The 23,078-nt window shown below is 60.8% G+C and overlaps 1 protein-coding gene across 2 annotated transcripts; it reads left to right on the top strand.

Annotated features, from left to right (window-relative positions):
• Window positions 1–2,557: 2,557 nt before the first annotated feature.
• COL2A1 (collagen type II alpha 1 chain) lies at window positions 2,558–21,089 on the top strand. Of its 2 annotated transcripts, XM_040979039.1 has the most exons (54): window positions 2,558–2,642; window positions 5,769–5,975; window positions 6,946–6,962; window positions 7,162–7,194; window positions 7,285–7,317; window positions 7,418–7,471; window positions 7,612–7,722; window positions 8,550–8,627; window positions 9,037–9,081; window positions 9,176–9,229; window positions 9,367–9,420; window positions 9,779–9,832; window positions 10,073–10,126; window positions 10,293–10,346; window positions 10,480–10,524; window positions 10,695–10,748; window positions 11,460–11,504; window positions 11,728–11,781; window positions 12,400–12,498; window positions 12,795–12,839; window positions 12,919–13,017; window positions 13,102–13,155; window positions 13,313–13,420; window positions 13,579–13,632; window positions 13,715–13,813; window positions 13,899–13,952; window positions 14,180–14,278; window positions 14,602–14,655; window positions 14,808–14,861; window positions 15,043–15,096; window positions 15,213–15,266; window positions 15,372–15,416; window positions 15,532–15,630; window positions 15,758–15,865; window positions 16,141–16,194; window positions 16,372–16,425; window positions 16,588–16,641; window positions 16,737–16,790; window positions 17,033–17,140; window positions 17,284–17,337; window positions 17,433–17,486; window positions 17,872–18,033; window positions 18,118–18,225; window positions 18,338–18,445; window positions 18,538–18,591; window positions 18,689–18,796; window positions 18,889–18,942; window positions 19,066–19,173; window positions 19,319–19,372; window positions 19,586–19,693; window positions 19,847–20,135; window positions 20,260–20,447; window positions 20,578–20,820; window positions 20,942–21,089. In XM_040979039.1, the coding sequence occupies exons 1-54, from the start codon at window positions 2,558–2,560 to the stop codon at window positions 21,086–21,088; spliced, it is 4,473 nt and encodes a 1,490-aa protein (XP_040834973.1). In that variant the 3' UTR covers window position 21,089. The 2 variants fall into 2 exon arrangements, with proteins under 2 accessions (XP_040834973.1, XP_040834975.1); XM_040979041.1 differs by lacking the exon at window positions 5,769–5,975.
• The last annotated feature ends 1,989 nt before the right edge of the window (window positions 21,090–23,078 follow it).

Here is a 23,078-nt window from a genome sequence, read left to right as displayed (position 1 = left end):
GAGTTGGCCTGGAAGTGGAATGGTGAGTTATCCTCCGAGGGCTGCAGTGTCGTGGGCCCCGGCAGGCCTTCTGGGAGGGAAGCATTTCCCAATCTTTTTCAAGATTCCTTGCTGACCCTGATGAATAATTAGGGTCCTCATGAGCCTTGGGGGGCACAGTTGCCCTGGTAAATTGGAACCACGGATGCCTGCAGGACTGCGGGGCCCCCACCCTGCACTGCCCCTTCATACTCTTCCTGCTGTGTGTGGTGAGGTGCTGCCTGGGAGGCGTCCCCGCTGGCCTCAGCAAGGTGACTGGACACATGTGCTCCAACTTAACAATTTTTTTTCTTCTTTTGCTACTTTTAGGTTCAGTTCCAGATTGAGCTGCAAATTAGAGGCTTTAAAGTTTTAGTTGTTTGAGCTCATGGATGGACAAAATAGTAGTATTGATTGATGTGAAGTTTGCTTTAGAATTTAAGTAATTTCCAGTTTGTTTGGGCTTTGCCAATTTAAATTTCTAATGTGATTTTGTGTTTGTCATCCTCCTCCTCTCTGGAGGCCCAAGTACAGGGCTGGTACGTGCATGCACAGTAGGCAGGCAGGGGTGCAGCGGCACTTGGGCGTGGATTCATGGGCGGGCCACTTAACTGCCTGATGAGCTAGAGCAGGCTGAAAAAGACTCCATTTTTTTTTTTAATGTATTGTAGTGTTTTCTCACAATCTCTTTTTCCTGTTGAACTTTAAAAAAAAGATTTATCTCATTTTTTATTTGAAAGGCAGATTTATGGAGAGAGACAGAGATTTTGCATCCCCAAATGGCCTCAAACAATTAGAGCTTAGCGAGTCTGAAACCAGGAGCCTCCTCCTCTGGGTCTCCCACGCGGGTGCAGGGCCTAGGGACTTGAGTCATCCTCCATTGCTTTTCTAGGTTGTATGCAGGGAGCTTGTTGGAAGTGAAGCACTTGGATATGAACTAGTACCCATATGGGATGCGGATGCCACAGGTAGAGGCACAGTCTACTATGCCATAGTACTGGCCCCTTTTGTTAAATTGTTATGACCTCCTGTATTTAGTGTCAACCACCCAAACATCACCCTAGGCATCAGAAAGCAAATGAGCTTTTATGCAGTGCTGACCAAGGTGCTTCTGTGTACTCCAGTCCCAAGAAGGACCAGGATCACCAGTGAGGGAAGAGCAGTGAACACAAGGGGGCAATGAGCTTCAGGTGCAGCTTGCTGTGCCAGGGGACGCTGTGTGCTGCAGGTGCTCAGAAGGTTACTGAGGGGAAATGGGACACACAGCCCCTTTCGCAGGAAGCGCCTCTCACAGGGGAGGAAGGTGTGCGGACTCCTTCATGCTGTCACAGGAGACCCCGGAAGGTGAGCAAAAGGCCCAGTGGTGCAACGGGGCCTCCCAGGGAAGGTTAGGCTAGCTGGGCAGCCCAGGCCCGGCCGACCGACTTGGGCACTGTGCTTCTCCCCCTCCCAGAACTCTGTCCAGCTGGAGCGACCTCCTGGCTCCTTGGCCAGGCCGTGGCAGTGACCAACTGTCCCTGGCCAGAGCCGCAACATCCCGCGAGCAGCACCCACTCCCCCCTCGGACTGGCGGAGGCCGGCCAGGAGGAGCAGACAGCACGTCTGGGCCCGCAGAGAGTCAGCCCCTCGCCAGCCCGCCGCTTCCTCAGCCCCTCCCCCACACCTTGACACAGGTTCTCTGTGTGCCATGCGCCCTACCCTCCCGCCCCCCGCTCCGGCCAGCGTCGCCTCCGCTCCGGAGGGGACCCTTTCGTCGCCGGGCTGCGCGGGGGGAGGCGCTGGGTCCGTCTCTGGCCTTCCAGGGGGGGGTTCTGGCCAGGTGGACCCAGAAGCGCTAGCAAGAGGGTCGGGACGAGCTCCTCTCCAACCGACCTCAAAGCACGACGAGGGCACCCCCACAACTCTCCCGGCGCCCCGTGCGGTGCCCGCCTTCCCCCACGGCTGCCTCTCCTCCAGCGCCGGTCCTGCGCGTCCTCAGCCTGGGGCTCTGCTCTCTTCAAACACCCCCTCCCCGCTGCTCCGGCAGAACTCCGAGGGGAGGGGCTGTGCCCCCCTTCCCGCCAGCTGTCGGGGGGGGGGCAGCGCTGCAGTGTGTGTGTGTGTGTGTGTGTGTGTGTGTGTGTGTGTTGGGGGGGTCAGGGACCTCCGTGCCCGCCCCTCCCGATCAGGCCACTCGGCCCCTAGGGGTGGTGGGCGGGACTCGTGGGCTTGCAAGGAAGGGGCCCGACCGGGCAGGTGCGGGCTCCTGCCCGCCAGGCCGGCACGGCTCCGGGGGCGGGGTCTCAGGTTACAGGCCGGCGGGGGGCCGGGGGGCGGCCCGCGGTTTGGGCGAGTGCGCCAGCCTCTCGAGGGGCCGGCACATATAACGGGCGCTGCAGGGCCCGAGTCGCAGAGCGCCGCTGGGCTGCCGGGACTCCCGCTTTCTCCTGCTGCTCCCAGGCCTCCTGCATGAGGGCGCGGTAGAGACCCGGACCCGCGCCGAGCCTCTGCCGCCTCGCTGCGCTCCGCCGGCCCGGCTCTCCAGGCCCCGCGGAGAGCCATGATCCGCCTCGGGGCTCCCCAGACCCTGGTGCTACTGACGCTGCTCCTCGCCGCTGCCCTTCGGTGTCAGGGCCGAGATGCCCGTAAGTCGCCCGCCGCCCCATGCCCGCGTTCCTCCGTGCGCCCTCCTCCCGGCCGTGCCTTTCAGGAGCTCGCAGGTCCCGGGGCGCGCGGCTCGTGGAGTCGTGGCACTGAAACTGCGGTGCAGGAAGTACAGGCGCTGGTCGAGCTGGGTCGGGAGCGAGGGGTCCCAGTGCCCTTCGTGCGGGTCAGTGTCAGAGGCGTTTACAGGTCGCGGCGCGACGCAGAAATCTTGAGCTCGCCCGGTGCTGAGTTGGAGAGGTTTGCGCTCAGGCGTCAGCGCGCCCTTTCCCTTTAGCTTGTATAATTGGGCGCACAAGCGTACAACCCGCCTCGACAGCGCCAAGTTCCAACTGTAACCTAAGTGAGAGCGCGCTCATGCCAAAGGGCTGACCTCGAGGTTGCCCGGGAATCTGAGGATTCAAAGGGAGAACTGGCGCCCCGACACTGCGGGGTGAAACCGCAGGCCGCAAAGAAAGGCTGCAGAGAGGCTCTCATCCCTAGGTTCCCTCCCGGCCACCGAGGCGCCGTTCGCCCGCAGCTCTGCGCATTCGCTTTAGAGAACGGTGCGCGGAGGTCCCGGGAGGTTTCCAACCAGACAGAGCTCCCCCCCACCCCCCGTTTCTCCCGAGGTACTACAATGAGTTACTTTTCAAAGTTCAGGGACGCACGGAGGCAGGCGGGGGGTGGGGGGTGGGAGCGAGGTAGATAGAGACTGGGAGACGGAGAAAGAAGCTGCTTGGAGGGACAAAGAAACACAGAAGGCTTCTCGAGAGCGGCGGCCACTTAACAGCCTGGTCCCCTCGCCTTCCCGTCTGGGATCACATTCAGGACAAACGAAGCCTGGGAAGTGTATTAGGTGGAGAGCCCCTCCCCCCACGTGTTTGGCACATTTCCTAGGCCAGGATTCCAACCCCGTCTGCGTGTGTTACTGATTTAAATCAGTCGCAGGTGGAACTTTCTAGGGGACATGGAAGTCCCTTTGTCGACGAGGTTTGGTGTGCTGCCGAAACGGGTTGGGATGCGGTGGACTTGCACTGAGCGCAGCTCACTGCGGCTCCGGGGGTCGGGAGTGGCTCGGGTCGCCCTGCAGGACGCGGAGGGCCTTTAGGCGGAACGCTGAGAGTCTGTATGGGCCGATTATTTTTGTCCTCACTTTCCAAGCACACACCCAACGAAGCTGAAAGGAGCTGGGAGCTCATTCTAAAACAAACCTCCAGCCCTCTATTTGGAACCCGAGGGGTTCACATAGCGCGCACAGAGATGGTCTACGTGTCGCCAAAGAATTCCACAGGTTCTTGGGCCCCCACTTTCGTGAGGCCCCTCATCCCCGAGTGGACGGACACTTCCTCCACTCCCTGCCCACGGGATGTGGCGCGGGCGAGGCTCGCGCTGTGTGGACGTCGCGCAGGTCAGGCACCCAGAGCCCCGCCCCGCCCGGCTCCCCGCCTTCCCCGAGTTTGGCCGCGGCAGCTTTGACCCACATCTTATCTAGCCGCCCTCGCCTCCGAGCGTGCCCGGCTGAGAGGCCTCAATCTGCCTTTGTGCAACTGCTGGCGGCTTAAGAGGTTGGCAGAGATGGCTTCCAGATGGGGCCGTGATGCTGACCGTGTTTATTCAACTGGGTTCCTCGCGCAGACCCGTGAATCGGGCTCTGTGTGCGCTCCAGAAAAGCCCCATTCATGAGAGACTAGGACCGGTGGGCGCCAGGGACCCCCCACCGCTCCCACAAAGCCCTCCTCCTACCTACCCCTACCCCCGCCCGTCGCCCTGCGCCCCGGCTCCGCGCGGCGAGGCGGCAGCGAAGCCAACAGTTCCCCGAAAGAGGCTGTTTTTTAAGTGGTGGCCACAAAGAGTCACTTGTGCGTCCTCGGGAGCCCGGGAACCGGATCGGGCGCTTTGGCTGCGTCTGCGCGGCGGCCGGCGGCGGTGACCGCGCGAGGCTCCTCTGTCCACACCCAGGATCCGGTTACCGGCTGGCTCCTTTCTGGGGCGTTGAGTCCATTTTGTGCTCTGCCCCTGTCTGGGAGAGCCGAGCCAGAGTCTCCACCGTCACTCACTCTGTTGCCCTAATCCCAGTCTTCAACCTACCTCCAGCGCGGCCCCGCAGATCCCCGGGTGCCTAACTCACAGGGTCGCCTTGGCTAGGGCATGCACGGGGTCCTGCCCGCCTCCACGCACGTCCAGCCTTCATCCACACCAGCTTTTTCAGCACGCAGTCCCGCTACTCCGGAACACCCCCTCCCTCCGGGATCTCCCCGCCAGGATCTGGAGCGCCTGCTGGAAGTGTTTTTCCCCTCTGCTGAAAACAAAGGGGAACGCACGTCTAGGATTGTCACTTTTCTGGAGGAGCAGGAGCAGGCTCGTGCCTTTTTCCCGCCCCTGGCTGTTGCTCCTTTCCTTTATTCAGCCCTGGCTGCCACCGAGGCTTGGGGATTTGACGAGAAAAACAGCGCCCGAGAGCCGCAGCACGTGGTGCGGGCGCTGCGCGGCGCGGCTCTCAGAGCAGGTTTCTTCGCAGCGCGAATTCCAGAGGGCAGCGCAGTGGGAGGGATCAGCTCTCCGCCTCGGCCTCGCATTCTTGGCGGAGGCAGGCCCAGGAGGCACTAACGGCCTCCAGACGCCAGAGCAAGGAGCTGACTCTGGACTTGTCTCCAGGGTGCACACGCTGCCCCTGGCTCAAGCTGTCCTAACCCTAACCCCGGTTTAGAGACTGACCTTCGCTGCCCCAAGCCCGCATCACACCTTGGCTGCGGGTCCTTCCTACCTCGGAATTTCAGCTGTCAGTTGTTGGGACAGAAAACGCTTCTCTGCTACAGGCTGAGGTCTCCCGGCTTTCTCTGCCTGTCCTGCTTACAGCCTCAGTTCTAAAAAGAACTTCAGCTCCTTATCCCATCCCTGCCCCCCCTCGGTGGAGGCAGGGAGACAGGGCTGCCCTTCACCTTGCAGGGGAGGGGCGGGGACTTTCCTTGGTGCTAAGGCGTAGCATGAGAACTAGTGTGGGTTCTGGCCTCCTCCAGCGTCTGCAAGATGTTGACTACCCCTCTCTTTCTCTCTTTCTCTCTCTCCTTGGCTCCCGTCTCTCCCGGCCTGGGCCTATGCCCCCTGCCCCCCTCCCCTCGGTCCAGAGGAGGGCGGCGGCTGTGTGCAGGAGGGACAGAGGTATAATGATAAGGATGTGTGGAAGCCGGAGCCGTGCCGCATCTGTGTCTGTGACACGGGGACCGTCCTGTGTGACGACATAATCTGTGAAGACGCCAAGGACTGCCTGAGCCCCGAGATCCCCTTCGGAGAGTGCTGCCCCATCTGCCCCACCGACCTCGCCCCCGCCAGTGGTTGTAATTTATTTATCTCCTATTCCACATAAATAAATTACCTGTGTCTACCCATGGATCATGGGCATTCTGCCATGATGATCCATGGGCTGGCGTGACTGGGGCGGGAGGGAAGGGCCACTTCTCACAGACACAGAGAGGGTCCCGCCCTCACCCCACCCAGCATCTCCAGAAATTGCAAGCGCTCTGTCTGGCATCACCACTGCAAGCCTCCTGAGCTGCTCAGCGTGGCCAAGGCGTGTGCTAGTGTCCCGCAGCCGCCCACATCTAACCTCCTCGCTCTCTGGGGGGCTGCTTCCCAAGAGACCCTCCTTGGGCACAGCCAGGGCAGCAGCTGTTTGTGGCTTTTAGCTCCCTCAGAAGAGGTAGAGTCCAGGGTCCTCTGGGGCACTGGCCTGCAGCAATAGAGGGTGGCTAAGGGGTCACATGTGGAGTTCCCACAGGATGTGAGAAGTCGCCTTTCCTGGGTCTTCACCTGCACTGGTCCCCTTCATGGTGTCTATAATAGGTGAAGAGTCCATGCCTGTAGGGCTTGCTGCCTCTTGGGGCCTGGGGTCATTGACCCGGGGTTCCAGTTCTTGCTTTGAGAAGCACCAGCACTAGCTCGAGCCCTCTCGGTCCTGCCTGTGCTGGGAGGGCAGGGAACAGGAGAGGAGCCCCAGCTGCTGCTTGCTCATTTGCTCTCCCCTCCCCAGGGCTGATGGTCTTGGGCTCTGTGGTTCCCTCTTCCTCCGCATGTCTGCTTCCTGGATAGCCAAGCTTGGGGTGCCACTCTTGCTCACTGATCCTCTGTCACCCCAGACCCACAGCCATCTTCACACCCTTCCCAGGGGCCTAGCAGAAAGACTAGAAGCTGCCTCCTTCCTCCATAGCATCCTGACTTTGACCCCTACAGCTTGTTTGAGTGACAAGAGTTGTTCTTTACCATTACACAAATCTCATCTTCCCTCTCTGTCTTTCCTCCCTGCAGGGCAACCAGGACCAAAGGTAAGGGCTCCTGTTTGCTTCTCCACTGGCCCTGCCTGTCGTCTCCTCTCTTCCCCTCCTTGCTGGAAGTCTGACTCTGTTGACCTGGCCTAACTGTTAACCTCAGGAACTGCCTATTTCTGGGGCCTCTGCTTTGTGATGGGTGCTGGGGGTGGGGTATGCAAGCTGAACTTCACCCTGTGAATGCTTCCTGTTTCAGGGGCAGAAAGGAGAACCTGGAGACATCAAAGATGTGAGTGCCAGCCCGACCCACACACTGCACCTGCTGCTCTAGAGCGCATCTCCCGACTCTCCCCTAACTGCTCACCTTGCTTTCTTACAGATCATAGGACCTAAAGGACCCCCTGGACCTCAGGTAGCAGAGGGAAGAGCTCCTCCCCCACCATCACCCCACTTGTGATTGCAGCCCTGTAGGGCTGGACTTGCTGTCCCCTCACCTCCTTCCCCACCTTTAGGGACCTGCAGGTGAGCAGGGACCCAGAGGCGATCGTGGCGACAAAGGTGAAAAGGTGAGTTGAGAGCTGCTGCTGGACCCCTGAGAGCTCCCCAGGCCCCCCACCTGCCCAACTACCTCTGCAGCAGCAGCCTGGGCAGAGGTGGCTCTCAAAGAAATACCACTTCACATGGGTGCTCTTCTCTTTCTCCCAAGGGTCCCCCTGGACCGCGTGGCCGAGATGGAGAACCTGGAACCCCTGGGAACCCAGGGCCCCCCGGCCCTCCTGGTCGCCCTGGCCCCCCTGGCCCCCTTGGTCTTGGTGGAGTAAGTATCCTTGCTTCCCTTCTTCTCTCAGATTGTCTCTCCAGATGTGTGTCTTCCAAATTGCTGTTTGCACCCACTTGGCCATACCCTAGGGCTGCAGCAGAGTGTCCACGGCCCCTAGGCCAGTGGTCCACAAAATCACACCCTGGACATGACATTGTGAGGCCCAGAGCCTCCTCTTCTATGCACTGGGACCTCCTGCCCCCAGGGCCGTGTGTGTGGTGGACTTCTGAGTTGCAGGGGTGGGGGAGGCTGTGTGTGCACTTGTATTTCTCTGGAAGAAGAGTGACTGCTGTCCTTGGTTATGGCCAAGTCCATGCCAAGCGACTGCCCATTGTTATGAAAGAACCCCACAGAATGAAGGTATATGGCTATGACTGCCTAGGAGTCATGCCACATCCTTGCCCAGGCTGGGCAGGTACACCATTTTTCCCAGCTGCTGAGACTTGTGGGTATGGCAACATATCCCCTGCCGCCTCAGTGGACAGCTGCTGTCAGTGATTGCTCACTTGGTGGCAGTGTCTCAGGGAGCAGAGAATGCCTCCAATGGGGATTTCTCAGAACATGTGAAATCACGGCTGTGATAATATAGGACACGGGACGTTTCATGATGCAGTGCAAGCAGCGGATACCATGGCTGTTAACACTGGATCTTCCAGGCAGTGATTTAGCTGCCAAGCTGCGGTTCAGTCCTGCTTGGTAACTGTGACCAGGGCTCAGTGGGTGTGAATTGAGCAGAGCTCTTCTGTCCAGATGTAGCTGCTTCTCCGGGCAGGGATGGGGTGCCCAGGCCCTGAGCTGCTTCACAGTAGGGGATTTGTTTTCAGAACTTTGCTGCCCAGATGGCTGGAGGTTTTGATGAGAAGGCTGGAGGCGCCCAAATGGGAGTGATGCAAGGCCCCATGGTAAGCAAAAGAGCCTGTGAGGTCTCTGTGGCCAGCATGCCAGTGGGTCCCTGTACCAAGCACACCCTGGCCTGAGGCAGTTGTGCCACCTGCCCTTTAATCAGCCCAGGGCGCTTTGCTGTGTTGGGGGGCGGGGAGTGTGTGCTGGACAGGGCAGGAGATGGTGCAGGGCCAGAGTCAATAGAGGCTGACCCCAGCAAATGCACAGGATCCCTCAGCCATGCAGGCAGGTTGGCCCAGCCTGTGCTACGTGAAATGAAGGTGCCAGTTGAGAACAAAGTAGAACCAACTTCTCTGTCCCTGAAAACCACCTGCTTTGTGGGCACCGCCACCCCGCTCTGGGAGAAGGTGGCCCCTGGGGTCTGCTGGAAGGCCATGGCCCACAAGCTTTGCATTTCTCTCACTGCAGGGTCCCATGGGACCTCGAGGACCACCTGGGCCTGCTGGTGCTCCTGTAAGTACCAGTGTGTTCCTTGGGTGGAGAGGGGTGGCCCATGTGCTGGTGGCATGCTCTGAAGTCAGCATGATGTCTTTCCTTGGTTTCTTAGGGACCCCAAGGATTCCAAGGCAACCCTGGCGAGCCTGGAGAGCCTGGTGTCTCTGTGAGTGACTCCAGCCCCCACCCCCACCCTAGGAGCCTTGATAACCTCCACCCCCAGAGATGCACACATTGCTGACCATGGCAGCCTGGCCAGCATTCACATCCTGCTCCCTCTGAAATTGTCTGCTGTGTCCACAGGGTCCCATGGGTCCTCGCGGCCCCCCCGGGCCCCCTGGCAAGCCTGGTGATGATGTGAGTAATTGAGGGGCATGGGCAAGTGGGCAAGTGACCAGTCCTGAGCCTCCAGCTGCTGCTGCATCCACCCCTACAAGGGTAGAGAAGCAGCATTTAGGAGAGGGCAAGAGCCAAGCCAAAGCGGAGGAGTCAGCTAGCTTCTTCCCCACTGTTTGGGAACCAGGGAGGCTCAGCCCTAGGTGTCTGTTCACACTAAAGGGGCTAGGGAGAGCTGGGCTGGCCAGCAGAGGTGGGTGGAGCTCCCCAGGGCACACAGGAGAGCTGGTGCAGCTGGAGGAGCAGCAGGGTGGGGGTGACAGCAATAGGTGGGCTGCTGTCAGGGCTTCCTGATGCTGAGGCTCCTTTCCATCTCCAGGGGGAAGCTGGAAAACCTGGGAAATCTGGTGAAAGGGGTCCTCCTGGCCCTCAGGTAAGCCCTGCCCCCTGCAACCTCCCTGCAGGGGAGGGGTCCCGCAAAGCCATCCTGTCTACCCAGGTCACTGTAGGATGCGGTGGAACTCATGTTGGGGGTCACACTGGGACCTTCACATAGGGTCCTGAAGGATTTGCATCTGCTTTGCCTGCACTGGGCAGGCATGGGAAGGAAGTGACAGGAAAGAAGACAGTCACTTCCGCCCGCTGCTCTAATCACTTCCTCCCTGGGTTGCAGGGTGCTCGAGGTTTCCCAGGAACCCCAGGCCTTCCCGGAGTCAAAGGTCACAGAGTGAGTGTGGGCTGAGAGGAGCAGGGTCAGGGGTCACAGAGTGTGGGCTGGGAGGCGTGGGGTGTACAGGGGTCACAGTGTGGGCTGGGAGGTACGGGGTGCATAGGGGTCTATGCCTGCCCTGTCGTGTTCCTGACATGTGACCATGCTGTCTCATGTCCCACAGGGCTACCCAGGGCTGGATGGAGCCAAGGGAGAAGCTGGCGCTCCTGGCGTAAAGGTGAGTAGGAGAATGGTGTGGGGAATAGGCAGTGCCAGGGCACTGGGGCCCCTGGCCCCAGAGCTGCAATTGGGCCGTGTCCTTGGGATTTTGCTGTGGGCTGGGACACTGACCACGTGCCTATCTTTTGCAGGGTGAGAGCGGCTCCCCCGGTGAGAACGGCTCTCCAGGCCCCATGGTGAGTTTGGCTCCCCTAACTTGATCCACACACCTCTCAGTGCCACCAGCAGCTGCCCACACACAGCACCGGGGCAAGGCCTGTGCAGCCCCAGGTCCTGGGAGGGCCAGTGGATCGACCTGCACAGCCTGCATAGAGCCTCATGCCTGGGCTGCCTGGTGTCCTTGCAGGGTCCCCGGGGCCTCCCTGGTGAGAGAGGACGGACTGGCCCTGCTGGCGCTGCGGTGAGTAGCTATGGACGCCTCCTTCAAGCCCTCACATCACCCCACTTCACATGCAGGGTCTAGCACTCCTGGGCTTGTCTGCAGTTATGTGCCCTCTCTTCCCTAGTATGGACGAAGGCACTGAGGCACAGATAAGCTAGTAGCATGTGTTAGAGCACCCTGCAGCCTCGGGCCCTGGTCAGTATGGAGAGGTGAGCTGAGAGCTAAGCAGTGGACCCAGGGGACCCGCTCCAGGATCCTGCAGCTGGACACATGATACATCTGTGAGCCACAAATCCTCTTAAAGCCCTGGAGCCTTCTGCTGGCTTGGGGTCAGGGTGGGGAGACAGGCAGGGAGAGAAGAGTGCTGACCCCTGATGGGGCTCACAGCAGCATGTAAGTGGCTCTTGAAGCTGGGCATCATCTCAGGTGTTGGCCAAGCCATGGCCTGGGTATCCTGCTGCCCCTGGCATCGTGGGTTGTCCAGAAGGACTGTGTCTCTGTGGCTGCTGTGTGTTCATGCAGTCCATCAGGCCTGTGCCACAATTCCACCTTCACATTGAGGCTCTGCATCTAATAGGATGCTGACTAGTGACCCAGGGGTCAGGACCGTCTGAGCTGTGTGTGAGGGGAGCAAGGCCAGCAGATACCCATGTCCCATGTGGCCCTCCTTGGGGGCGGTGGGGTGGCTGGGATGTGACTGGCATTCATGGAACTATCCCTTTCTCACAGGGTGCTCGGGGCAACGATGGCCAGCCAGGCCCTGCTGGACCCCCGGTAAGTCCCTGTGGCCCCAGTAGTGAATGGGCCACTCTGTGTTGACCACAGTGCAGCCCAGTGGGAGGAGGGAGGAAAGAGGTGTGGAGCCAGTCTGAGGAGGCTCTGTCTGGAAGCTTCTAGAATGCTGACCAATGGGAGTTTTCTCTAGGACTGGCTGGTGGGAGAAAGCAGCACAAACATGGATGGTCAGGTGCTCACCTTTGTACCCTCCTCTCTACAGGGTCCTGTTGGTCCTGCTGGTGGTCCTGGCTTCCCTGGTGCTCCTGGGGCCAAGGTGTGTGTCCCTCCCTCACACCCTGCCAACCCTCGCCATTTGAGGCCTCTCCCTGTCCCCTGCCCCAGAAGGGAAGCCCAGGGTTCCAGGGGCTGAGTCAGGGGCAGGGAGGCTGGGCACAATGTGCTTCTGGAATCCCCAAGGTACCAAGGCAGCAGACACCTAGCCTCGGAATGAGCTAGATGCCTCCGATGTCACATCAGATGGCTGTGTCTCTCCTGGGGTTCCCATGGCAACCAGACAGTGTCTGAGGCCCCAGGAGAGTCAGGTGAAGGGGACTCATTGTGAACAGGGGCAGCGGGAGGTAAAGGCGCCCAACCCCAGGAAAAAGCGGTCCCAGCTGCAGAGCAACTGGAGCCTACTTGCCCTCATACCAGGTCGCAGCCATCCCTGGGCACCGACCATGGCCCGGAACCCAGCTGTCGGGGAACTCAGAGAGGAAGCCTAGGCAGTGTGGGCGCTGGCCTGGCCTACGCAGGTGATGCCTGACTGGGGGCATCCAAGGCCTCAGGTCCTTGCTCGCTTGGAAAGCAGGAGTCCCACAGCTCTTGGCCAGCTCTTGGGGCTATGTGTGGCCGCCTGGGGCTTGAGTCTCCTCTCCCTCATGCCTCCCTCCAGGGTGAAGCTGGCCCCACTGGTGCACGTGGCCCTGAAGGCGCTCAAGGTCCTCGTGGTGAACCTGGCAACCCTGGGTCCCCTGGGCCTGCCGGAGCCTCTGTAAGTGTAGCATCTGCCTGTCCTGCAGGCTAGAGTCTGTGCCTTCAGCCCCGTTACTCTGTCTGTCCTAAAGGTCGGGGCCTATGGCCTCGGCACTGTCCATTCTGCCTGCCCTGAAGGTCGGGGCCTGTGGCCTCAGCCCTGTCCACTCTGTCCCCACAGGCCTGGTCTCTAGATGCAGCCCCTTCCCCCCACAATCCCCCCAACATACACTTATACACACGCAGCAGGGACATCCCAGAGATGCAGGTGCGAACCCCATGTATACCTGGTGATGGCCCCATCTCCTTTTTCAGGGCAACCCTGGGACGGATGGAATCCCTGGAGCCAAAGGGTCTGCTGTGAGTGCCTGTCCTGTCCACCCAGCCCCTTCCTGCCCATCTGGTCCCACTCTCCCTGACACTCCTCTGCTCTTTGCAGGGTGCTCCTGGCATCGCCGGTGCTCCCGGCTTCCCAGGGCCTCGTGGTCCTCCTGGCCCTCAAGGTGCAACTGGTCCCCTGGGCCCCAAAGGCCAAACGGTGAGAGCTGAGCCAGTCCCTTCCTTCTGCCTGGCATCTCCGGGTCCCACTCTGAGGCCCTGACCCTGCCTTGGTCTTTCTCAGGGTGAACCTGGTATTGCTGGCTTCAAAGGTGAACAAGGCCCCAAGGGAGAACCGGTGAGCATCTGCTCCTCCTGCGCCCACCCCCAACCCTCTTAGGCAGCACTGGGGTTGTGAATCCCAGCAGCCACTCTGTTGTCTACAGCGGATCCCCCATAATCCTCAAGCCCCCAGCTCTGAGATTCAGCCCATTCTTTCCTGTGCTTGTCCTCAGGGCCCTGCTGGTCCCCAGGGAGCCCCTGGTCCCGCCGGTGAAGAAGGCAAAAGAGGCGCTCGTGGGGAGCCTGGCGGCGCTGGGCCTGTGGGCCCCCCAGGAGAAAGAGTGAGTGTGTGAGGGTGGACAGGGCGCTGGCGCCACCTGCCGGTGAGCGTCATCTGAGCCCCTGCCGGGTCCAGCAGGTCTCCTGTCAGTCCTCAGGCTGGTGCCTGGGGGCCCCAGCGAGCCGCTCTCAGCACGTCCTCCTACCCCCCATTTCTTAGGGTGCCCCTGGCAACCGAGGTTTCCCAGGTCAGGACGGTCTGGCAGGGCCCAAGGTGAGTTGATAGTTAGGGTGGCTATGCTTCCCTGCCTGCATGGTCCACAACGCCCCCTGATCCCCTGTCTTGTGTGGCTCAGGGAGCCCCTGGAGAGAGAGGGCCTAGTGGCCTGGCTGGCCCCAAAGGAGCCAACGGTGACCCCGGCCGCCCTGGAGAGCCTGGCCTTCCTGGAGCCCGGGTAAGACCCCCAGCAGCCCTGGCACCTTCCCTACAGGCCCTCCTCCTTGGGCGGTCCTGATCCCCCTCTTTTCTCCTGAACAAAGGGTCTCACTGGACGCCCTGGTGATGCCGGTCCCCAAGGCAAAGTCGGTCCCTCGGTGAGTCTTGTGGCAGGTGGAAGTTGAGGGTAGGGAGGGCCAGTACCGCTGTGAGCCGCCCCCGGGGCACATGGGTAGCCCCCTGATGGGTGAAACCCCCAGCCCAAGGGCACTGCCATGGAGTGGGCTAGGGGTGGTTTGTCTTGGGCACTGGGCACTCCTGTACCTGCTGCACTGTGCATGGGCAGGTACACTTGGGGTCTGTTCTGAAGGGGTCTCTCTTTCAGGGAGCTCCTGGCGAAGACGGTCGCCCTGGACCCCCAGGTCCTCAGGGGGCACGTGGACAGCCTGGTGTCATGGGCTTCCCTGGCCCCAAAGGTGCTAATGTAAGTAATAGCTCATCCCTTCTGGCCACACAGTACTGTCGGTGGCTTTGTACCTCTGGAGTGGGGCTGGTTGCAGGCTGAAGAGACTGGGTGAGATGGGGTCTCTGTGCAACCTGGCCTCACTGCCCTGTGGTCTGCATGAGATCTGGGCATACTGCAAGCCCGAGGAGCCTCATGCTGCGGTGTGTCAATGCGTGAGTGCATTTTGTGAGCACATGTTGGTGTGTATGCATGGGCAGTGCACAGCAACTGCTGCCAGCAACACTGTTATGTGTGTCAGCCCTTCGGGACAGGCCTCAACTGCTCCCTTTTTCTCCCTACAGGGCGAACCTGGCAAAGCTGGCGAGAAGGGACTTGCTGGTGCTCCTGGCCTGAGAGTGAGTATCCTGCCCCTGGCCCTGCAGCGCCCTCCCATTGTGTGGGTCAGGCTCCCCTACTGAAACAGGGAGCAAAAGAGGTGCACTGGGCTGGGGGCTGGGGGAGCTGCAGAGACACTCTTGTCACAACCTCACCTCTCCCCTTCCTCTAGGGTCTTCCTGGCAAAGATGGCGAGACAGGTGCTGCAGGACCCCCTGGCCCTGCTGTAAGTAGCTGCGTGTAGGCAGGGGCTTAGAGCCAGGGGGACAAGGAAACAAGCCCAGCCAGTGTCGGAGCTGACAGGCAAATCAGGCTGGGAGCCAGCACTCCCGAGCCATCCTGCCATCTCTGCAGTCCCATTTTGCTCTAGGAGCCCGGCTCCACTCACCTGTTCTTTTCTTTTGCAGGGCCCTGCGGGAGAGCGTGGCGAGCAAGGAGCTCCTGGGCCTTCTGGATTCCAGGTAGGTGGTCTATCCATCTGTTTGTCCCTCTAGGGACCCCAGTACCCTACACCCCTGCTTCTGAGGCCAAAGCAGGAAAGCCACTCCATGCTGACTCTTGCCTCTCTGCCCTTCAGGGACTTCCTGGCCCACCTGGTCCCCCAGGTGAAGGTGGAAAACCAGGAGACCAGGTGAACATGGGGCTGTTAGGAACTGGAGGTGGCAGGGGCCCCAGTGGGTGTTTGGAATCTGGGCTGGCATCCTTCATTCTCTCACATCCCTTCTCTCTTTGCTAGGGTGTTCCCGGTGAAGCTGGTGCCCCCGGCCTCGTGGGTCCCAGGGTAGGTGTCCCTCAGGCCTGCATTGTCCTCATGCCAGTCTCAGTCAGCAACACAGCCCGCCTGCCCCCCTCCCCAACTCTGCATCCTGCCTTACCATCCTTGGCCTTGGCTGCAGGGTGAACGCGGATTCCCAGGTGAACGTGGCTCTCCAGGTGCCCAGGGTCTTCAGGGTGCCCGCGGCCTCCCCGGTACCCCTGGAACAGATGGCCCCAAAGTGAGTGATGCTTGCAGGGGTCCCCAGGAAGGAGAGTGTTGTGGAGTGGGAGATGGAGAGGGCCGAGGGGTGTGGGTCCCTGGGGAGCTGCAGCCCACCACAGAGGCCTTCTTTCCTCCCACCCCAGGGAGCATCTGGTCCTGCTGGCCCCCCTGGGGCTCAAGGGCCCCCAGGTCTGCAGGGGATGCCTGGTGAGAGAGGAGCAGCTGGCATCGCTGGACCCAAGGGAGACAGAGTGAGTGCCCGGTTTTTGTGCTTCCTGTCCCCACTCCGTGGCTTCCCAACGACCCCATCTCCAGGCACACAAAGACCCCAGAGCCCTGAAATGAGACCCTCCCTGCCCCCACTCCCCACCGCCAACACCAGTCCAGCCCTCGGACCAGAGCCCTGAAATGAGCCCCTCCCTGCCCCTACTCCCCACCGCCAACACCAGTCCAGCCCTCGGACCAGGTACTTTGAGCTGGCACAGGCCCTGGCATCCCTCTGACGCCCTGGCTTCCTCACTCACAGGGTGACGTTGGTGAGAAAGGTCCCGAGGGAGCTCCCGGAAAGGATGGTGGACGAGTAAGTGGAGGGGAAGGGAGGAAAGCTGTAGAGCAGAGTAGTGGGGGTGTGGCAGGGTCTCTGGCCTGGTCTGCCTCAGCTGTGTGGCTGCAGGGACTTCTTGTCACAGCGGGCCAGGGAAGTGGGTGGGTTGCTGGAAGGGTTCTCTGCCTTGCTCACGCCACCCTCTCGACCCAGGGTTTGACTGGTCCCATCGGCCCACCGGGCCCAGCTGGTGCCAATGGCGAGAAGGTGAGTGGATGCCCTCTGTTGGCCTCTGGGGGTTAGGGGGTGGGCACTGGTGGGAGTACTCTTAGGAGTGGGCTATCAGGCACAGCAGAATCAGAACAGTTCCTCTGTGTACCGGCTCCCAGCAGTCCCCAGCTCACCTTGGCTCCCTACAACCCCGCACAGGGAGAAGTCGGACCCCCTGGTCCTGCTGGAAGTGCAGGTGCTCGTGGCGCGCCGGTGAGTGTGTGAGCTACCTGGGGAGTGGGCTGGGCTGGGCGGCTCAGGGCTCCTGAGGGAGCAGAGCTGAGCTTCCCTGGACCTTCCTCTCACAGGGTGAGCGTGGAGAGACTGGGCCCCCTGGACCTGCTGGATTTGCTGGACCACCCGTAAGTGTCCTTCCATCTCTGGAACCCTCCTGTTCCCCCTCATACCACACACTAGGATGCCAAACCTGCTTGCGGCCCTGAGCAAGCCCATACCCGCACATACCCCTGCCCACACAAGCACACGTGTACACATGTGGCGGCACATGCCTGCATACATGCGTGTGCTTGCCTGTTCTTGACCTGATGCCCCCAGAAGGCCTGGGACGCTCTGTTCCCTGCCTCAGTGTGCCTGTGGGTTCCAGGGTGCTGACGGCCAGCCTGGTGCCAAGGGAGAGCAAGGAGAAGCTGGACAAAAAGGTGATGCTGGCGCCCCTGGCCCTCAGGGTCCCTCTGGAGCACCGGGGCCTCAGGTAGGTGCTCTCTGCTCCCACTGCTGTCTGGTGAGGGGGCCCAGTGTGCTTGGCTGAGAGAAGGGCCAGGGGACTCCAGGCTGGGCCAGAGCAGGGCTGCCCTGATCCTGGGTACTGCCCTCATTGTCCCTTTTTCCTCATAGGGTCCTACTGGAGTGACCGGTCCTAAGGGGGCCCGTGGAGCCCAAGGCCCCCCGGTGAGTGCAATGCTGTGGTCAGGGGCCCCTTCTTCTGTTGCCCTCCCCTCCTCCGCCACCCAGAAGCACTCAGGGATTCCCCTCTCCTCCACCAGGGAGCCACTGGATTCCCTGGAGCTGCTGGCCGTGTCGGACCTCCTGGCTCCAATGTGAGTGACATCCTGGCTTGGGCCCCTCCTCACACCTGAGTGACAAGCAGGGAGCAGGCCCAGATCTGAGCTAGCTGCCACTCCTCTGCTTACTGCTGCTTCTGGGAGAAGAAGTTAATGGAACACAGTGCCTCAAACCCAGGCCCAATGGACAGTATGGGCTGCCAGGCACAGGCCCCTGAGCAGGCCCTGGAGTCCAGGATCTGACCAGGCACCGAGTCCAAATGTGGGGCAATAAGAAATAGCAGAGGGAGAGACCCCCAGGCAGGGGCTGGAGAGGCCAGGTCAGCCACCCCTCTCCCCGCTGTGTTCACTGGAGTTAGTCCAGCCTGTCCCAGGACTTATGGCCAGCTCGGGGGGTCACTTTCTGCATTTGTTCCTCCAGGGCAACCCTGGGCCTCCTGGACCCCCCGGTCCTTCTGGAAAAGATGGCCCCAAAGGATCTCGAGGAGACAGCGGTCCCGCAGGCCGGGCCGGCGACCCTGGCCTCCAGGGTCCCGCTGGACCCCCTGGCGAGAAGGGAGAGCCAGGAGACGACGGTGCCACCGTGAGTCCCTTGCCAGGTGCCCGGGAACAGAGGCCATGGAGCTGCCAGGAACAGTGCTGAACCCTCCTCTGCTCTCCTTCATAGGGTGCCGATGGCCCCCCAGGTCCACAGGGTCTGGCCGGTCAGAGGGGCATTGTGGGTCTGCCCGGGCAGCGTGGTGAGCGAGGATTTCCCGGCCTGCCTGGCCCATCGGTGAGTGTGTGCCCCACCCCTGCTGGGCTCCGGCACTGGTGGCTCTTGGTGGGGGTGGTCATGCCACAATAGACGGTGCTCAGCAACCCATGCCTCCTCCTGTGCCCTTCAGGGTGAGCCCGGCAAGCAGGGTGCACCTGGTGCTTCTGGAGATCGTGGTCCCCCTGGCCCCGTGGGTCCTCCTGGCCTGACTGGTCCTGCAGGTGAACCCGGAAGAGAGGTGAGCACTGGGAGCTGCCCAGGAGGGGTCCTAACTGCATGGGGAGAGAAATAGAGCAGTGAGGGCTGATGGCCTCTTGTCTGCTCATGCAGGGAAGCCCTGGTGCTGACGGTCCCCCTGGCAGAGACGGTGCAGCTGGAGTCAAGGTGAGTTTGGGGTCACTTTGTCCCTTCCAGGCCAGGAGGACATCTGTTCTTGCCTCTTGTGGAAACTTCTCTGAGCCTGAGACCTGTCTTCTCATAGGGTGACCGTGGTGAGACTGGTGCTGTGGGTGCCCCTGGAGCCCCTGGACCTCCTGGCTCTCCTGGCCCAGCCGGCCCAACTGGCAAGCAGGGAGACCGAGGGGAAGCTGTGAGTCCCTGGGGTGTAGCAGCATTGGGAGTTCGGCTGGAGGCATGCACAGCCCCAGCTTTCTCTGAGCTGCTCCCTCTGTTTCCTTGCAGGGTGCACAAGGTCCCATGGGCCCCTCAGGACCAGCTGGAGCCCGGGGCATTCCCGTGAGTGTCCTGTGTCCGGGTCCGACCTGGCAGTGAGGCGTGTGGAAGGCGGCAGGGTCTGTGAGACCAACAGGTTACTGACTAGCTCCACCCTGACCCTACCCATGTCTGTCTTGTTCCCAGGGCCCACAAGGCCCCCGAGGTGACAAGGGAGAGTCTGGAGAGCCTGGCGAGAGGGGGCTGAAGGGACACCGTGGCTTCACTGGCCTACAGGGCCTGCCTGGCCCTCCCGTGAGTGTCACCAGCTGTGTTGGCCCCTGGGGGAGTTGGCACAGCCTAGCCAGACGTTTCTAGGACTTGCAGGGGTTGGGGTGGGGGACACGGGCCCACCCCCTCTTCCCTGCTCACCTGTGCTCTGCCATGTCCCCCTGTATAGGGCCCCTCCGGAGACCAAGGTGCTTCCGGTCCCGCTGGCCCTTCCGGCCCCAGGGTGAGTGAGCCCCTTCTTGGGGGACCCAGGTGTTCCCATGCACAGGGGAGGGAAACCCCAGGCACTGGGAGTGGGGACCCCAACCCTGTTGACCTCAGGAGATCAGGGAGGGCAACCTGAAACTCCCCTGTTAACTGCCAGCCTGGCATTCTAGGGAGGTCGGTGGAGTGGGACTGGGGCAGCCTCTCTACACCACCTGCCTCTTTCCTGCAGGGTCCCCCTGGCCCTGTGGGTCCCTCAGGCAAAGATGGTGCCAATGGAATCCCCGGCCCCATTGGGCCTCCAGGTCCCCGTGGACGTTCAGGCGAAACCGGCCCCGCCGTAAGTGTCCTGGCCCCAGGAGGGCATTGTTGTGGGGCTCAGGGCTACTCCTGAGCCCCTGGTGGTATAGGGAATCAGAAGAAGGGCCCTGGGGGGTGGGGAGCTGGGTGGCTTGGTCTTGGGCTCCCACTGACCTCCTGCTTCTTACCTCAGGGTCCTCCTGGAAATCCTGGACCCCCTGGCCCTCCAGGACCCCCTGGCCCCGGCATCGACATGTCTGCCTTTGCTGGCCTAGGCCAGAGAGAGAAGGGCCCCGACCCCCTGCAGTACATGCGGGCAGACGAGGCAGCTGGAGCCCTGAGGCAGCATGATGCCGACGTGGACGCCACACTCAAGTCCCTCAACAACCAAATCGAGAGCCTCCGCAGCCCCGAGGGCTCGCGCAAGAACCCCGCACGCACCTGCCGAGACCTGCAGCTCTGCCATCCTGAGTGGAAGAGCGGTGAGCCACAGGCCCTTTGCCAAGTACCCCTTGCTTGCTGCCCCAGAGGCCAGCCTTCCCCTCTCTCAGGGACTCTGTGGCTGTGACCATCTGAGTCCTGCTGGACACTGCCCATTTCCCACAGGTGACTACTGGATTGACCCCAACCAAGGCTGCACCTTGGACGCCATGAAAGTTTTCTGCAACATGGAGACTGGTGAGACCTGCGTCTACCCCAACCCGGCCTCTGTGCCCAAGAAGAGCTGGTGGAGCACCAAGAGCCAGAAGCAGCAGCACGTGTGGTTTGGGGAGACCATTAACGGAGGCTTCCACGTGAGTGCCACCCCTGTGTTCCTCGGGTTCTGTCCTGGCTTGGGGGAGAAGCTCTGCTTGGAGCTCCCCGGAGGTGGAACCCTGCCTGTTTCCTGGTGGTGGCCTCAGCTTCCTGCTCTGCACCCTGCAGTTCAGCTACGGAGATAGCAGCCTGCCTCCCAACACTGCCAACGTCCAGATGACCTTCCTGCGCCTACTGTCCACTGAGGGCTCGCAGAACATCACCTACCACTGTAAGAACAGTGTGGCCTACCTGGACGAAGCCAGTGGCAACCTTAAGAAGGCCCTGCTCCTGCAGGGTTCCAATGACGTGGAGATCCGGGCCGAGGGCAACAGCAGGTTCACCTACACCGTGCTGCAGGATGGCTGCACGGTGAGCTGGTCCCTATGAGGCGTGGGCTCTGAGAGTCAGGGGTGGGGGTTCAGGGAGCAGCTTGGGACAGCCCTGCTGGGTCCTGAGATCCTGCCTGAATGGCCTGCTGTCTTCCCCCTAGAAACACACTGGTAAGTGGGGCAAGACCGTCATCGAGTACCGATCCCAGAAGACCTCGCGCCTGCCCATCACGGACATCGCCCCCATGGACATTGGAGGGCCTGAGCAGGAGTTCGGCGTGGACATCGGGCCCGTCTGCTTCTTGTAAAGGCTGGACTCTGAGCAGTGGCGTTACTCAGCTTCCACGACAGTCACTCCCGGACTCTGCACTGATGGCGGCAGCCCCACGTCCACTCGACCCCCCGCCCCAGAGACCTGAACTGGGCAGACTGCAACATAGAATCTGGGCGTTCTATTTATTTATTGTCCTCCTGTCGGACCCCCAGGGCCAGGCAGAGGCAGGGGACTAACTGGTGCGAGTCCAGCAGCCTGGAAGGAAGGCCCCACACGCGGCTGGGCGCAGGGGCCATGTGTCCTGCGCAATGGTGCTATTCCATTTCACACACCTCTGTATTTTTTAAAACTTCAATTGATATTAAAAACAAAAAAATTGTTGGAAGGTATGCTCACTGCGTGTGCTTAGTTGTTTGGTGTTAAGACCTCTATTGCAGCTGCCCTGGACATGCCCCCAGGCCCCACTCTCAGCTCAGCCACCTGACACACTGATCAGGAGGTGCCCCAGGAGCTGGCCTCACTGCCGAGAGTCTGGGAGCACAGAGCTGGTCTGGTTCCCATTTCCCACTGCCTGGGTCCACCCTGCCCTGGGGCACCAGGACAGATGGTCTCCTGTTTCCTGAGGAGGTCCCAGGGCAAACTGAGTGAGCTGGGTACTCTCCCAGGAGCTGATGAGCAGGGCGTTGAGGCCCATCTATGCAAGGTTGCGGCATCCTGGACTTTCAGAGGGAGTAAGCCACAGAGCAGCCTGCCTCAGCCTCATTCCCCCTCTAGTCCTGGTCAAGACCAGCAGCTGGCCGCCAACATCTGACATCCATCCAGCTCATGCAAAACAGGCCAGGGAGAGAGATGGCACAGTTGGACATCTGGAGCTCTGAAATGAACCCGCCCTCCTCCCAGAGTGCGGGGCCTGAGAGGGCAAGGCGGGTGTAGCTCCTACTTGCCTTCCCGAGCCACAGGTAGGGCTGGTGCCCGAGGGCTCATGCCCAGAGTACTGTTCACGCAGGGGCAGAGGTGACCAGGGGCCCGAACCAGGGCTGTGCCACCATGTCTGGGCCCTCACTCCCAGGAGTCCTATATAGCTAGGTTGTTGGTGGTACTGATCTTGCCAGAAGCTGTTGGCCATTAGATCTGAGGGCCACATGGACCTAATTTGACCCATATGGTGCTAAAGTCAGTATTATTTTCCCTGTGGGACTAGTGCAATGCACTGAGCTCAGTGAGTGTGCTCCCAGCTCAGCATATGTACAGCTCATTGTTGTCCCTACAGCCATAACGCTTTTGCCACCTGATGTGCCTCTACTAGAGTTATTGATCTGCTGGCCATCAGGTCTGCTACCCAGTCCTATTTGGATGGAACCTGTAGGATGCCACATTGTTGCAGTTCACTGAGCTAGAAATGAATTCCCTCCCAGCTCAGTGCACGTGCAGTGCTGTCCCATAGCCTTTGCCTTCCTACACTAAATGGCACCCAATTTGGCTCTAGGCTGTGAAATCTACCCTGTTCCCACACTGCTGTGGGCCGTGCAGTGGGTGTGGATGACACAAAAGTGTGAAGAGAACAGCTCCCCTGTCGGCAAGGCCTCGAAGAGCTTCCAACTGTATGGCAAGGCCTGGCAGATGCCTCTCCAACCAGCCCTCCTCCCACGCATACTGCAGGCTAGTTGTTTCTCCCCAACTCTTCCCCTCACCTTTCCTTCACACACTATGGGCCACTTGCCCCCTCACCTCTCCTCCCTATATACACTGTGGGTCAACTGTCCCTCCCCTCCCCACTCCTCCTCCCCACACACTGCAGCTCACGGTCACAAAGTTGGCCAAGGATTCTGCCTCAGCCAGGTCCTTCCAAGGAAGTAGTGTCACGGAGAGCAGAGGGAACAGATGCTGGCCTCCCAAAGCCCTCCCATCCCCTCCCTCTCCACTGCCATAACCAGCTGCACACTGTGGTTTAGGATGGGGCATGTCCTGGTGGTTTTTGAGGCCGACCACAGTGTTCATGTAGTGGACCTGGTTGGACAGGCTGG

Source organism: Ochotona curzoniae, unplaced genomic scaffold (genome assembly GCF_017591425.1).
Source record: "Ochotona curzoniae isolate NIBS_2020 unplaced genomic scaffold, NIBS_Ocur_1.0 contig_2927, whole genome shotgun sequence".
Lineage (NCBI taxonomy): Eukaryota > Metazoa > Chordata > Mammalia > Lagomorpha > Ochotonidae > Ochotona > Ochotona curzoniae.
The sequence above is the reverse complement of the archived record's forward strand: the minus strand, read 5'-3'. Positions and strand labels throughout refer to the sequence as shown.